At 44.2% G+C, this 15,851-nt stretch overlaps 1 protein-coding gene across 1 annotated transcript in view; it reads right to left on the bottom strand.

The window, feature by feature from the left end:
- LOC134383963 (tRNA-splicing endonuclease subunit Sen15) overlaps nt 1-6,774 on the bottom strand; it is a 28,556-nt gene extending 21,782 nt beyond the window's left edge. The window contains exons 1-3 of the mRNA XM_063105512.1: nt 6,630-6,774; nt 4,098-4,179; nt 3,658-3,793 (exon numbers count right to left, since the gene is read on the bottom strand). Of these exons, the coding sequence (XP_062961582.1) occupies nt 3,658-3,793; nt 4,098-4,179; nt 6,630-6,755 (344 nt within the window). The 5' untranslated portion in view covers nt 6,756-6,774. The remainder of the gene's footprint in view (nt 1-3,657; nt 3,794-4,097; nt 4,180-6,629) is intronic.
- Between the last annotated feature and the right edge of the window lie 9,077 nt (nt 6,775-15,851).

The raw sequence follows: 15,851 nt of genomic DNA, 5'->3' as shown, positions 1-15,851 counted from the left end.
AAAGAATGATACAAAAAAATCTATGAAACGAAAAGTTGTTTTTTTGAGAGGGCAAAGCAAATAGACAAGCCGTTGACCAAACTAACTAAAAAAAGAGAGAAGACCCAAATAACAAAAATCAGAAATGAAAAAGAAGCCATCACAACCAATACCCAGAAATACAAAGAATCAATAGAGACTATTATGAACAACCTTATGCCAATAAATTTAAAAACGTGGAGGAAATGGATAAATTCCTGGCACATACGAACTACCAAGACTGAACCAAGAAGTAATAGAAAACCTGAACAGACCAACAACAAGCAATAAGATTGATGCAGTAATCAGCAGTCTCCCAACAAAGAAAAGCCCAGGATCAGATGGCTTCACTGCTGTATTCTACCAAACGTTTAAAGAAGAATTAACACCTATCCTTTTCAAAGTATTCAAAAAAATCGAAACACAGGCCATTCTTCCAAATTCACTCTATGAGGCCAACATCACCCTGATACCAAAATCAGACAAAGACAAAACAAAAAAAGAAAGCTACAGGCCAATATCCTTGATGAACATACACACAACAGTCCTCAATAAGATATTAGCAAACAGAATACAACAGCACATCAAAAAGATTATACACCATGATCAAGTGGGATTCATCCCAGAGTTGTAAGCATGGTTCAACATATGCAAATCAATAAATGTGATACACCACATTAACAGAAGCAAGGACAAAAACCATATGATTATCTCAATTGATGTTTGACAAAATTCAGCATCCCTTCATGATAAAGACCCTCAACAAATTAGGTATGGAAGGAAAGTATCTTAACACAATAAAAACTATATATGACAAACCCACTGCCAAAATCATCCTGAATGGGGAAAAACTGAAAGCTTTTCCTTTGAAAACAGGAATAAGACAAGGATGCCCACTCTCACCACTCTTGTTCAACACAGTATTGGAAGTATTAGCCAGAACGATCAGGCAGGAGAAAGAAATAATGGGCATCCAAATTGGAACACACAAAGTTAAACTGTCACTGTTCGCAGAAGACACAATTCCACATATGGAAAAACCCATAACCTCTACAAAAAACTTCTAGAGCTCATAAATAAATTCAGTAAAATTGCAGATACAAAAAAAATCAGTAGTGTTCTCATACACCAAAAACAAACAAGCAGAAAAAGAAATCAAAAAAGCAAGCCCATTTACAATTGCTACCAAAAGAATAAAAGACCTAGGAATAAATTTAACCAAAGAGGAGAAAGATCTCTACAATGAGAACTACACAACCCTGTTGAAAGAAATTAAACAGGACACCAAAAGATGGAAAGACATTCCAAGAGCATGGATTGGAAGAAATAATGTTGTGAAAATATCCATACTACCCAAAGCAATCTACAGATTCAATGCAATCTCCTTCAAAATACCAATGACATTCTTCACAGAAATAGAAAAACAATCCTAAAATTAATATGGAAAAACAAAAGAGCCTCAATAGCCAAAGCAATCCTGAGCAAAAAAGAATTAAACCAGAGGCATTACACTACCTGACTTCAAACTATACTACAAAGCTATAGTAACCAAAACAGCATGGTACTGGCATAAAAACAGACACTCCAACCAACGGAATAGAATAGAGAACCCAGAAATCAACCAAGGTACTTACAGACAACTGATCTTAGAGAAGGCACCAAGAACATACATTGGGGAAAGGACAGCCTCTTCAGTAAATGGTTCTGGGAAAAGTGGATATCCATGTGCAGGAGAATGAAACTAGACCCATGCCTCTTACCATCTATCAAAATCAACTCAAAATGGAATAAAGACTTAAGTATAAGACCTGAAACTATAAAACTCCTAGAAGAAAACATTTCAGGATGTAGGACTGGGCAAAGACTTTATGAATATGACCCCCAAAGCACAAGCAACGAAAGAAAAAACAAACATATGGGATTATATCAAACTAAAAAGCTTCTTCACAGCAAAGGACACAATCAACAGAGTAAAAACATAACCTACAGAATGGGAGAAAATATCTGCAAACTATACATCCAATAGGGAATTAATATACAGAATATATAAGGAACTCCAACAACTTCACAGTCAAAAAACCCCCAAATAATCCAATTAAAAAATAGGCAAAGCAGTTGAATAGATATTTTTCAAAGGAAGAATAGAAATTTTTCAAAGGAAGATACATGAAAAAATGCTCAACGTCACTAAGCATTAGGGAAATGCAAATTAAAAACACACTGAGATAATAACTGCATTTAGATAACCACATTGAGTCACCCCAGGTAGACTGACTATGATCAAAAAGACAATAATGGGGCCGAGCCCATGGCGCACTCGGGAGAGTGTGGCGCTGGGAGCGCGGCGACACTCCCGCCGCGGGTTCGGATCCTATATAGGAATGGCCGGTGCACTCACTGGCTGAGTACCGGTCACGAAAAAGACAAAAAAAAAAAAAAAAAAAGACAATACTGAATACTGGCAAAGATGTAGAGAAAAGGGAACTGTTCTACATTGTTGGTGAGACTGTAAATTAGTACAGTCATTATGGAAAACAGTACGGAGGGTTCTCAAACAACAACAGATTGAACTACCACACAATCCATCAATCCCACTTCTGAATATATACACAAAGGAATGGAAATCATCGCGTTGAAGGGATATCTGCACTCCCATGTTCATCCCAGCTCTATATACAACAGCCAAGATATGGAATAAGCCTAAATGTGCATCGATGGACAATTGGATAAGGAAAATGTAGTATACATACACAATGGAATACTACTCAGCCATAAAAAAGAATGAAAATCTGCTATTCTCAGCAACACAGGTGAGCCTGGAGAAAATTGTTAAGTGAAATAAGCGAGGCAAAGAAAGAGAAATACCACATGTCCTCACTCATAAGTAGGTAGGTAGGTGGGTGGGTGGGTGGGTGGAATGAAGGGAGGGAGGGATGAAGAAGGAAGAAGGACAGAAAAAAACAATAAAATGTCAAATTTTTAGTAGAGAAGAGACCTATAGTTACTAGAAGTGAAAAAGGGGGAGAGGGATGGGTGTTAGCAAGTAATTGGGTAAGGGACACAAAGAATTATTACTATTTGTAATGATGAACATAGTAATAATATTGATTTGATCATCACATACTGTCTACAAATACTGATAAGTCAACTTTGTACCCCATAAATATGTATAATCAGTTATGTTTCAATTAAAAAAATAATTCATTTAAATCTTAAAAATATATTAAAGAACAAAAAATTTTAAAAAGTCCCACAGCTGCATGAAGCTTTCTTTGACTTCAATTTGCATGTTAATCATGCTCTTCATCAATTCCTATAGCAGGTATGATTGGTATCACATTGTATATCTTATAATATATGTTGTTTCAAATGTAATGGCTTGCCTCCTTACCAAGAATATAAATATTTTCTGTTTCCTTAAGGATAGAATTTCTACCATTTATTCTTTCTCTAAGTGTTAAATAAATACTTGTTGAACTCTCATACTTACTTCCTCAAATGACCAAGAGTAAAGCTATGATCCCTGTACCCCAAATTCCTTTAAAAATGTTATATTACTACCTTTAATTTAATGATTCCTAGTGCTTTACTCAGAAAAGGAACTAATCTGTTAAACAAAGACCAAAATCACCAGTTCACCTGTTATGGCTGAGGGAAGCAGTGATGGGTACAGGCACCACAGTCTGTAACCCTTCCTCTTCTAGCTCTGTACCAACAAGGCAGATGAGCTGGAGTTCTGGTAATCCCACACAGCTTACTTCATGCCAACTTTTACCTGAAAGAGCATCATTGAATGGACAATAATGTTCATCAAAAGCAAAAGATAAAAATACCAAACTTCTACCTAATACTCAGTTGAGCAAACACCACTTATAATGCCACTGCCTCTCTTTACTTTTCTAGTATTTTCTGTTACAAAGTAATTCCCATTATAAATGAAGAAATTACAAAATTGACAAAATTAATAGCAAATGCATAAATGATTGCTTAATATAATGCCAACGATGCTATACCCCAACTCAATCCCCCAAACCCATACCACAGCCCCAATAACAAAACAATATAAACAAACGACTTACTCTCCATGAGGTCCAGGTAAACCAAGAATGCTATATAGACTTGGGTGGCATCTCCTATATCTAATTCCATCATTTCTAAGTACTGAAAATCAAAATGCAATTGTCAAATAGAGAAGGAAGAATCTTTTAATCATTTCCTTCAATCAACAAGGATACATTAAATATCTCTTCTAGGTAATAGCGGTAGTTAAAAAGCAATATAAGATCTGACCTCTACCTCTAAAGAATTTGCAATTGTTAGGATAAACACATGCATACTTACAATTATTAGGCAAATAACAATAGATGACATTAAGTGATTAAAAACCATGTGAGTGGAATAAAAACACAGAACCCAACAGGTCAGAGGAGCTTTACTCAGGGAGATTGGTTGCTGAATGCTTCATGGCAGAAGTGGGATGCAAATTGAGCCCTGAAGGACATGATTTGAGTAAATGGAGAAGTAGAATAATAGTGTGGGTAATCACACAAAGGTGGGAATAAACCACACATATTTAAGGGCCTATAAAGAAACCTATCTGCCAGGAGTAGAGACATTTTTTAATAGGATTTTCATTGGGACATGTTGGTGGGGAGCTTCTATTTCCCTGGTCTCTTATTTGCATAGAAGAGAAAGTCTGCTAGAATACCATTCCTAGCCTCTCTCCTCACCCTTTTTCACTCAAAAGTAGGGAGTTATTTAATTGTTGGATTTTAAAGAAGGAACTAAGCAAGGTGCTCCTTCTTTCAGACTTGCTGGTCAGCATAAGGGAACATTTTTCAGCAGCTCACTCCTGCAGGGAAAGCCTGAGACTGTCTAGCTACATCACTGACTAGGTGGATAAGCAAGGCTAATGCAGAGATGAGGTTTTGGCAGACTTGCATGGGGGCAGATCTGAAGTCACATTCCCCGATCCGTTTCACCGTTAAGTGTACAGGTGCAGGAGAATAGGGGTGTTATTAGTTGTCTACCTGAAGCCTCAAATGTGTTTGAAAATGACACAAAACGTAATTTCAGGCCAGGTTATAAGGTCTTGGTGGCCAAACTAAAAGTCTGAGTTTTGTCCATAAGGAAACACTGAGGATTTCTAAGCAGTAGAATAATATAAGTGCTGTGTGAGAATGACAAATCTGATACCATTTTACTGGATGAAACTAAGTAATTTCCAAATTGAGTAACAAAAAAATTGGACTGGAAAAACACTCACTATTATTTCTTTTCTTGTTTTTAAAAATCAATTCAGGAAGAATAATCAAAAGGGAAGATTTGGTGGTCATGATCTACACAGCCATTAACTTCAAAGAGAAAAAAAATCTACAAGCATGAAAACTGAATAGCAACACCAAATCTCGATGAGGCTTTAAAAATGTGTTATTTGTGTTTCATTTATTAAATACTTACATAGTGCTTTCTATATGTCAAAAATATTAACTGATTTAATCCTGTAATAACCCTACAAGGCAAATACTATTATTATCCCTGTTATTCAGGTGAGGAAACTAGGTGTAATGAGATGGAGCCACTTGGCCCAAATCACAAAGCTGGTAAGTGACAGAACCAGGATTCAAACTCAGTGAGTCTGACTTTGAGTTAATGCTCCTAACCACTATGCTACCCTGCCATGTTGTTTTCTTTTTATGGTACTAAATAATACTTCCATGCTATTGTTTCTTTTTCTCACTTGTTCGGGGAAGATGAAGGGGACAGAGCAGGAGGATAAAATCAAGTGAGAAGACGAAGAAGGCTTAATTCTTTTCAGACTTATATCTATAAAATTTTACCTTTCTTGACTGTTTTCAGATCATTATGAATTGTTGTTCTCAAATAGAAGAGTGCAATTCTACTAAAGTACCAGACCAGTCCCAGAGATTCTTACAAAATCCACATCTCTGCTCACTGTCCATTCACTGTTTGGGACATTACTGGTACAAGGCAGCAATTTCCCAAGCAGAAGCAAGCAAGGGACTAATCATCTTTACCTCCCTTGATGTGAATACAGAAAAATATACTCACAATGTGAGTAGCTCTGCTTTAGGCAAGAACCTATTCAAACTTTCCAAGAAATCCCATAAATTAGGAATCTGCACCTGTGCAAAATCATGATGCACACTCTGGGTCCAAGGCTAAGGTAAACGTGACTGTACCTAAACCTCTACCATGACGGACTCCTAGTTCATTATGGCCCACAAACTGTCTTGTATGGTTAATGTGAGAATTAAAGAAATTCACCCCCCAAACGACCTCTATCTAAACAACAAAACTCAGGTATTGGTGGAGTGCTCATTGGGGGTCTCCAGCTTGAGGAGAGTTTAATGTTTTGCCTTCAGTCTAAGGATGGCTTTAGTGAGGGGCTGGGGAAGGTGTCAGAGCGATCGTTCAACACATCTAAACAAACAGAAACGATACTGCCTGAGGCTGGCAGTAGTGCACAGCGGCCCCCGCCACCCACCGCACCCTCGGCTGCCCGGCCGGTCGGAAGGGGAGCGCGGCCCGGGAGCTCCGCCTGCGGCCGGGGGCTGGACCGCCGCCCGGCTCCTCTTGCGCCTCCTCACCTTAGGGTGGGTGCCCATCCAGGCGTCCTCAGGGGCCCACGACGGAGCGCCGCCGCCGCTGCGAACGCCGCCCGGGCCCAGACTGCTGCAGCCGGCGGTCGGCTCGGCATCGCCGCGCTCCTCCATGCCGGCCCGCAGGGCGCACGCGTGGTGCACCACGACTTGCGCCCGGCCAGAAGCAGGGGCGCCCGGGTCTGGGTTCCGCTTCCCGCCATCTGCAGCGTCTGCTCTGTAGGGCTCAGGTACTGGGAGGAAAGTGAAATCAGCCCCTCCCTCTGACAGTGGTAGCTAGAACCTGTGCAAAAGCAGGTTCTAGTTTTACTCTGCGTTTGTTATTAAAATCTGGGCAGATTCGAGTGCGAGGAAGGTTCAAGCGAGCCCCGAGCCCAAAGCCCTTAACCCTCCTTAAGTCAGTGCTGCCTGCAGCTTTCTTGAAAAGTAGGGGTTAAGTCCTCTTTGCCTTTAGCATTGGGTCCTGGTCTCCTATTCCTGGGAATTTAAACCCTTATCCAATGCCCTGTTGTAGAAGTTTAACATCGAACCATATTTTTAGGGTGGACCTACCTTTCCGGATTAGAGGAAACATGAGTCGTTGAATGAGTGGTCAGAAAGGGAGGATAGAAACCAGCATAAGTGTGTGACCAGGAAGCCAAGGAAAGGCAGAGTAGGACATAGCATTTCTGGTTTTACTCTATGTAAAACAGGGAAACATTAGAGGCTCCTGTTATGTTTTCATAGGGTCACTCTGACTGACTGAGGTGTTGACAGTAGGTGGTAGGGGACAGGGACTGATTAGGAGCCTAGTGTATTAACCAGGGCAGGAACTGACTCTCAAAATTCAAAGTCCCAGATACGTAGGGCAGAACTTCCACTTTCAGACATGATAGACTAAAACTCTAGTGGCTGATCCTCCAGCGGAAAACAACTATAGAACTTGGACATGACACAAAAAGCGACTGCCTGAATATACTGGAATGCAACACAATCAGAAATTACAGAGGAAAAAGTGAACTTGATGGTAGAAATCATCCAAAGTGAACAGCAAAGAGAAAAATAATTTTAAAAAATGAGCAGAGCCTCAGAGACTTGCTATATGATTAAAAAAAAAAAAATCCCACATACATGTAAATGGGATAACAGGGAGAGAAAAGAAAAAGAATGGAGCAGGAAAAAATTTAGAGAAACAGTGGCCAAGATTTCTCCAAATTTGATGAAAGGTAGATATTTGCTGATACAAAATGATAAACTAACACCAACTAAAATAAATACAAAAATGTCCGCACTATAGTCAAACTTGAAAGTCAAAGATAAAGAGAAAAGTCTGAATGCATCAAAGGAAACACAATACATTACACTCAGAGAGAAGTGTAGTTATTCTTGAATATGATATACAGCCACATACAAAGATTCATAAATTGCCCTAGAATACATTTCATTTGAAAGAAGTCATTAACCTTTACTTCCCCAAAGCATCTGCTAAGCCCCAAAGAAGCAAACAGCACTGAAATCAGTAGGCTCACTGAAGCACTGAACACTGACACTAATTCAAGTAATTGGAAGTTAATAAATCTTTCTCTCTGGCCCCTAGTGATACTAATCGGTTCACATCTGGTATTTATAGAAGCATTTTGTTGCTAATATGAGTAGAGGGGAAATTTTATAAATTGGTAAGAAGATCCAGTGGGATTAAATACCGTGTGAACAAGGCTCAAATATCTCCAGGCAAAGATTTTCAGTTTCTGCTTAAGATTTTAAAAGGAGGGGGGGCGGGGAAGGAAACCTAGAATGCTGAAGAAAGAACTGTAAACTGAAAAAGCAACAGACAAATGCTATTCTTTGGCAAATAGATTAAGTACTGTTGCTCAGAGAAAGCATAATACATTTAAGCATGAATATTGAATGCTTCCGACTTTTAACATCCATGTCTATTTAAGCCAGTGGAAGAATGAAAATAAAGCGTCTCTTGGATTCCACATTAAGCAATGAAAACTTTTAAATAGGACTTGGTGATTGGGAATGCCTAAGAATGAACACGGAAGGATTTGGGAACACTTAGACAAGTATAGAATCAAAATGGCTTTTTGGCAATCTAGAGAACAGGGTAGAGTTTCAGCTTCTGATAGACTGGAAGATTTCTCCTTTTGTCAGTGCTTCAGTAGTTCCCCTCTCACCGGTTCCCCAATTAGGCACAGAGCCAGGGGCAGCCCCAATGAGGAGAGCTGGACTCCAACACAGCGTTTTCCACTCCAGCGCAAAGCCAGGCGTGCAGGCCCCGAAGGGAGCTGAGGCCCGCAGCTGGAGGTGTGCCCCTGGTATTCAGACATTCCCGGCAGACGAAGTCATCTGAGATACACAGTATCTGGCAGTCTGCTTGTAACGATGCAACTGTGATCATTCATATGACACAATAACAGTCAATAAGAACGTCAGCCTAACAATGAGTCAAACAACCTAATGACCCCTCAGCGTTTCCCAACATAAAAGAACACCCAGAGAGAAACACAAAATTATAGACAGAAACCAATGACACTAATACACCATTTACTCCTTCACTGCTCATAATTATTCATTTTAAAATGATAAAACTCATTATTTATTGCAAAAAGAGTAAATCTTACAAATGAACATAAACTAAAAAAGCAAAATATCTACTCCTCCTTCATTCTAATCTCGTCCCGTGACCTTTTTTCAACAGATTGGAGTATGTTCTTCTAGACCTTTCTGTGGATGTGTGTACATATTTAAACACACCTGCCATGTACATACAAGTCAGCATGGGTTTGTCACTGAACGGTGTGTTACAGACACCTCTCTGTGCACAAAACAGGAAAGGAGGCTTGCAGGAGGAAAACCTGACTTCTCATCCTAGCTGTGCCACCTGTGAACTGCGGGAACCGGGACAGGTCCGCTAACGCCACTGACCCCTATCGGGAGAAGAGATATAAAAACACCTGCCTTCATCCACCTGACTGATTAGCTGTGATTTCAAATGACACAATGACAATAAGGACATTTTGAGGCACCTGGAGAGAGAGACAATTGTTAAGTCTGCAACTACCTGCCAAAAGTCACAAAAGGAAGAGACTGAAAGAGGTAAGATGGTTTGGTGAAAATCAATCAGCACTCATGGAAATCAACTCAAAGAATTTGCTACCTATCATAGGAAAAATGACATAGAATACAAAGTGTGCTGCAACGCATACGGCTCCAGGCCCGCTGGAAGATGATAATCGCCGTGAACAAATGCTGAGTGCACATGTATGGCACCCACGCATGCACATATGCACACGTGTGGGCACACACATGCATACGCATGCACAGATCATGCACACATGTGGGCACATATGCACACACACCCTGAGGCATCCTCCCTGGGACAGATCAATGCAAAGACATCAAATTATACTATTAACTCCAAGAGGCTCTTCCAGTGTCCGGCCGCAGGCCCGCCTTAGTGACTGGGGCCGAAGGGACGCGCTCTCGGGGCCACGTGCCGCCCATCCCCCGGCCCCACGAGCCAGGACCCACCGTGGGTTCTAGAACCCCAGCTGGCTCAGGCTCCTTGGAAACGGTTGTCAGTGCCTCGTCAGTGCCGTGGTGGCCGCAGCTTCTGCAGCACCTGATTCGGGCACAGACAGCGGGACGCGGCTGGGCCGGGGGTCAGCCTCACCGTGAGGGGCGCCGGGGGGTCCGCCGTGCCCGGACTGAGGCCAGGACCCTCGGGAGCGGCCCCCTTGCCCTCGCCCCATCTGTGTGTTGGTGACACTTCATCGCCTCTCATTGACTCACCTATCACTTTTCCTTCCCTCCTAGACATCCCCGGCTGTCCGGACCTGCTGGCTCTATTTCCATCGTGGAATTTGACTTTGGGCTGGAAACTGAGGTAAGTTAGGTTGACCGACCAACCATTGGAGAAACCTCTCCCAACCCTTCACGAGTCCCGTTCCTTTCGTGCTCACCAAATCCAGCCCAAGAATTCAGGGAGCCATCAGTCCTTCCCAGGAGCTGACTGCACACATTCCTATAAGATGCCTGATGGGTTCTGTACCTGTCAGTGCTGCTGGCTCTGTGCTCCTTCTATGCTTTTCCTGAAAAGTGACTGGGTGGTGTGTGTTTTTGACTTGCTCTCCCCCCACCGGGAAGTTGGAAAAATAGGTACCTGAAGCACACTTGTTCTCAACATCTAAAAAGTACAGCTTTGTGAACAAAATACTGCTGGGTTTGCTCTTTATGTGAGGGGCAGTCTGAAAGGATGAGTCGACACCAGTTGCCGATCCACCGGAGAGAGCCCGTTTATTACGCAGCACACACACATATATAGGGCTTTAAGGGGAAAGGTGATTGGCTTAAAATACAATCCCTACTTAGCATACCGCATGGGGTTTGGGGGGAGCTGATTGGTGTGTAATTCGCGCCGGCGGGAAGGAGAATACGGAAGAGAAGGGCAACCAGCGCCATGATGGGGTGTGGCCGAGAAGGGCTTACGTGATCCAGGTGTGATCCCTTGTGGCATTTGGGTTCTTACATTCCTCGCTGTGACCCCTTGGGGCATTTGGGTCCCTACCTTCCTCCCTTTTTCTTGTTTTAGGAAAGGGGACGTTGAAGTCATCGAGCTACTTCCTGCTGAACTGGGGCGTTGTGGGGGGGCAAAGGGAGGAAGGTACATAAATACCGATTATGAAACCCCAAAGGAGGGTGGAGAAACAAGTCATTTCAAAAGGGGAAAAGTCCATAAACGTTCCTTGAAGCCACAAGTCGCACATGCACCGGTTCCATTGTTCGTAGTTGGAGACTGGAGGGAGCAGCCAGGCGTCGGTGGCGAGGGCGTGTAGGACGCGTTCCCTCTGGAAGGTGGTGTCTCTTCAGCATCGGCTGAGGCGCTCACGAGATGAGGCGGGGGGTTCATCGGTACCTAGAAGCTGGTAGTTTCTAAGCAAAAGCTGGTTAAAGGCCTGATTAGAGATTTTTCCCACTTGGGCTTGAAGAAACCTAATGATACAGGGCAAGAAAAGGCAGGTTATGAGGATAATGATTAGAGGTCCCAAAATGGGCCAAATCCAAGTTAGGACAGGGCTTAAGATAAAGGAGGAAAAGGGGTTAGAACTGGATGTGGTTCGTAGGCTGGAAGCCGAGTCGGTGAGTCTGATGATGTTTGTTTCCACCAGACCGGATTCATTGATATAGTAACAGCATTCTTCCCCAAGGAAGATGCAAGTACCTCCTTTTTCTGCAGTGAGGAGGTCTAGTGCTCTGCGGTCTTGGAGGGTGACCTGAGCTAAAGAGGTGATCTGTCTCTGTAGAGAGGAAAGAGATTCGGCAGTGGAGGTCAGAGCCCCTTCAAGTTTAGCATTGATGTCTTCGACCGCCCATAATCTGTGCCCTAAGGCTCCTCCCGACAGGCCGGCTCCGACCGCTGATGTTGTTAAGGAAACACCGACCATGATTGGAGGGAAGGTGGCCCTTTTTTTGCCTTGAGGGGGGATGAAGAAGATGGAACAATTCTGAATTGAGTACAGAGTGAGTTGAGGGACAATGGTGACAAGAAGGCATGGGACAGTAAGATTAGGCAGGATGGAGGTAGAGAGGGTTCCATTGCACCAGAAGAAAGAGCCTGGTGGGGCGACGGTGTGGGTATGAATGGTTGTGTTAAGATCACAATAAGACGGGGGAGAAGTTAGGGAGGAAGAGCTTCCGATGAGACAGTGACGGGGCAACAGAGTATTGTCTTTGTCGTCGGGCTCCCAGAGAGGGACGCCCGGAAGGTTAAGGTGTTCTGGTGGTGGGGAGGAGGTAGCATTGAGAGGAAGGGGAGCATTTAAGGGGTCGACCGCCAGGAGCGGTCGCATGAGAGAGGCGCAAAGAAAACAATTTTCAGGAGAGAGAGCCGGCGAGGTGTGGGTGAGAAAGATGAGTGTTTCAGAAATGATTCGTTGCCAGGTGGAAATGGATTACCTGGCAGGGCAAGTTTAGCAGTGGTCAGAGTGCAAAGGATGACAGAACGTGGGCCTTCCCACTTAGGGGTTAGGGGGGTTTTGGGTTCTGGGGAAGTGTAGAATACTAATTGGCCTGGGCTGAGTGAAAGGTTATTTGTGGAAAGTGACGGATCTGGAAGTAGCCAGTCCTGGTGCTTCCATAATTCGGTGCGGAGGTGGGAGAGCGAGGGTAAGGCCATGGCGGGTCGTATGGGTCCTTCAGTTGCTGTGATCCCCAGGGGTAGGAGGGGCCTACCATACATGACTTCAAAAGGGGAAAGGTTGGAGGGCCTCTTTGGGAGAGCTCTGGCCTTGAGTAGAGCGAGAGGTAGGAGACGGACCCAATCAAGGTGTAATTCCAGAGATAATTTAGTTAGTATGTCTTTTAAGGTTCTGTTGGTTCTTTCTACCTTAAGATGCCTGAGGTCGGTAAGGGCAATGTAGGTGCCAGGGGAGAGAGAGTGACTGGGAGAGTTTTTGTACTATCTGGGCGGTAAACTCAGGTCCATTGTCAGATTGAATGGAAGTGGGCATCCCAAATCGTGGGATGATTTGGGAAAGGAGAGTCTGGGCTACGGTGGAGGCCTTTTTATTGGATCTTAGGAATGCCTCTACCCATCCTGAAAAGGTATCAACAAACACCAAGAGGTATTTGAGGCACCGGACGGAAGGCATGTGTGTAAAATCAACTTGCCAGTCGGCTGTGGGTGTGAGACCTCTGGCCTGGTGGGAGGGGTATGGCCCAGGTTTGAGAGGGGTGTTAGGATTGGTACGCTGGCAGATTGTGCATGAGGAGGAGATTTTTTGCAAGAGGGCTTTGTCAGATGGGGTGATTGAGAAGAAGGCTTGTAAAAACTGGGATAAAGCTTGGGGGCTAGAGTGAAACAGGTCATGGAGCAAGCGAGAGAGGACTTATTATCATTAGGCAGTTAGGGCTGAGAGGGTGTCTGTGAACCCTTGGGGCCTTAAGGAAGAATGGGAAGTTCGTTTTGTGTCTGTGGGTGCCGTGCCGCAGTGCGTGCAGCAAGGTCAGCCTTACAATTCCCGCGAGTGATTGGGGAATCGTCCCTCTGGTGGATCTGCAATGAATGACTCCTAATTTACAAGGTAAATGGGATGCCTCGATTAAGGTGGAGATTAAAGCTGAATTGGTGATTGTGTAACCCTTAGTGTTAAGCAGACCGCGTTCTTTCCATATGGCGGCATGAGAGAGAAGTATATGAAAGACATATTTGGAGTCAGTGTATAAGTTAAGAGTTTTTCCTTCAGCTAGAACACAGGCTCACGTGGCAGCAATAAGTTCAGCCTGCTAGTTGGTAGTACCCCTGGGTAAAGCTTCTATAACCGAATCAAGGGAGACTATGGCATAACCTGCGTAATGAGTGTTTCCTTCCTTGAATGAGGATCCATCCGTGAACCATGCAAGATCAGCGTGAGACAGGGTCCTCTCAGTGATGGAAGAGCAGTAAGGTATGAAATTCTGAAGGCTTTCTACGCAGCTGTGCAAAGGCGTGTTGGGGGAATCTGGTATAGGCAGTAGAGTAGCCCGGTTTAGGGGTGGGCAGGTATTGAAGGATAGGGCAGGATTTTCCAGAAACGAGGACAGGAGGGTTAGAATTCTGGAAAGTGGGAGGGAGTGGAGAGCCTTATAGGTAAGGAGGTCTTTAAGGTGATGTGGTGAGAGAATGGTAAGAGGTGCCCCAAATGTTAATTTGGATGCCTCCTTATGCAGCAACTGCCCCACTGCTAGGGCTCTTAGACAGGGTGCCCAGCCTTGTACAGTGGGGTCTAACTGTTTTGATAGGTATGCTACAGGGGCAAAGGAGGGGCCAAAATTCTGTCCTAGGACGCCTAGAGCTTGTCCCACATTTTCATGAACATAGAGGAAAAAGGGTTTAGTTAGATCAGGGAGATGAAGTGCAGGGGCTGTTAGAAGGGCCTGTAGTGACGGGAGTGGGGGTCAGTCCATGTGAAGGCAAAAATGTCTTGAGTATCAGTTTCCAGGGGTATGGAAAAGAAGGCATCTTTTAAGTCCAGAACCGAGAAATGAGTACAGCGAGTATGGGAGTGTTGAAAGGGGAGCGAGTGGGACGGAGATACCCCTTTTTTAACAGGTCCTGAATGATGGGGCTTAACCCTAGGAGGGCTGCTGTGGTTAATGGATACTGAGCCTGGCAAATATATTTGGAGGGGTTTTTTAGTTTTATGTGTACAGGGGAACACTGGGCCAGAGCGGGGCTGGCAGTGTCCCAAACTGTGGGGTTAACAGGGTGCGTCAGGATGGGTAAGGACTTTTTTGGAGGGGTGGAATTAGTAGGATCTTGGGCTTGAACTAGCGCTAGGAGGAAGGAAACGGGGGAAGAGGAAGAGGACAGAGGCAAGGTAATGGAGACTTGAAGCCGTGATAGAATGTCCTGACCCAACAAGGGGACGGGGCATTGTGGCATGACTAGGAAGGAATGGGAGAAAACGGATTGAGAGCCTTGAAGGCAGCAGGTTAAAAGAGGGGTTTTGGGGGGAAAGATTTGTTTACCTCCTACCCCGACTATAGGAGAGCTGCTGGAGGTGGTGGGGCCTTTATATTCCCTTAAGACCGAAAAGGTGACTCCAGTGTCCAGGAGGAAAGATATTGGGTGGCCGTCCACAACCATGGATACCCTGGGCTCCTGCTTTGTTATAGAGATGGTCGGGAAGGGCCCAAGGCTCCATCAGTTCTCCCCAGCAAGGCCCACCATAGGTGGTGTCCACAGTTTGGGGGACTGTGGGGCAGTTGGTCCCTTACCCCTTCGGGAACGGGGGCAATCAGATTCCCAATGTCCCTTCTTTTTGCATTTTGGACAAGGAGTGGTGGGTGGCCTGGGGGTGGGGCAAGCCTTGGCCCAATGCCCTTCCTTTCCACATTTAAAGCAGGCCCCAGGTGGAGGCTTAGAGGTGGAGGCTGTGGGAGGGCGCCCAGGGGGTTTGATAAGCCGGGCCAACATCTGGAATTTGGCGTGGTCGGCCTTTTGTTTTCGACGTTCTTTTTCCTCCTCCCGATTATGAAAAACCTTGAAGGCCACTGACAGGATTTCGGTCTGAGGGGTTGCAGGACCCTGCTCTAATTTTTTAAGTTTAGCTTTAATGTCGGGGTAGGATTGGGCCAGAAAATAGGTCATAAGGACATGCCGGCCGTCTTCTGAATTGGGGTCTAAGTTAGTGTATTGTTGAAAGGCCTGAGTTAATCTATTGAGGAACTCAGAGGGAGTTTCCT

The sequence above is a fragment of the Cynocephalus volans genome, chromosome 8, assembly GCF_027409185.1.
Source record: "Cynocephalus volans isolate mCynVol1 chromosome 8, mCynVol1.pri, whole genome shotgun sequence".
NCBI lineage: Eukaryota > Metazoa > Chordata > Mammalia > Dermoptera > Cynocephalidae > Cynocephalus > Cynocephalus volans.
The sequence above is the reverse complement of the archived record's forward strand: the minus strand, read 5'-3'. Positions and strand labels throughout refer to the sequence as shown.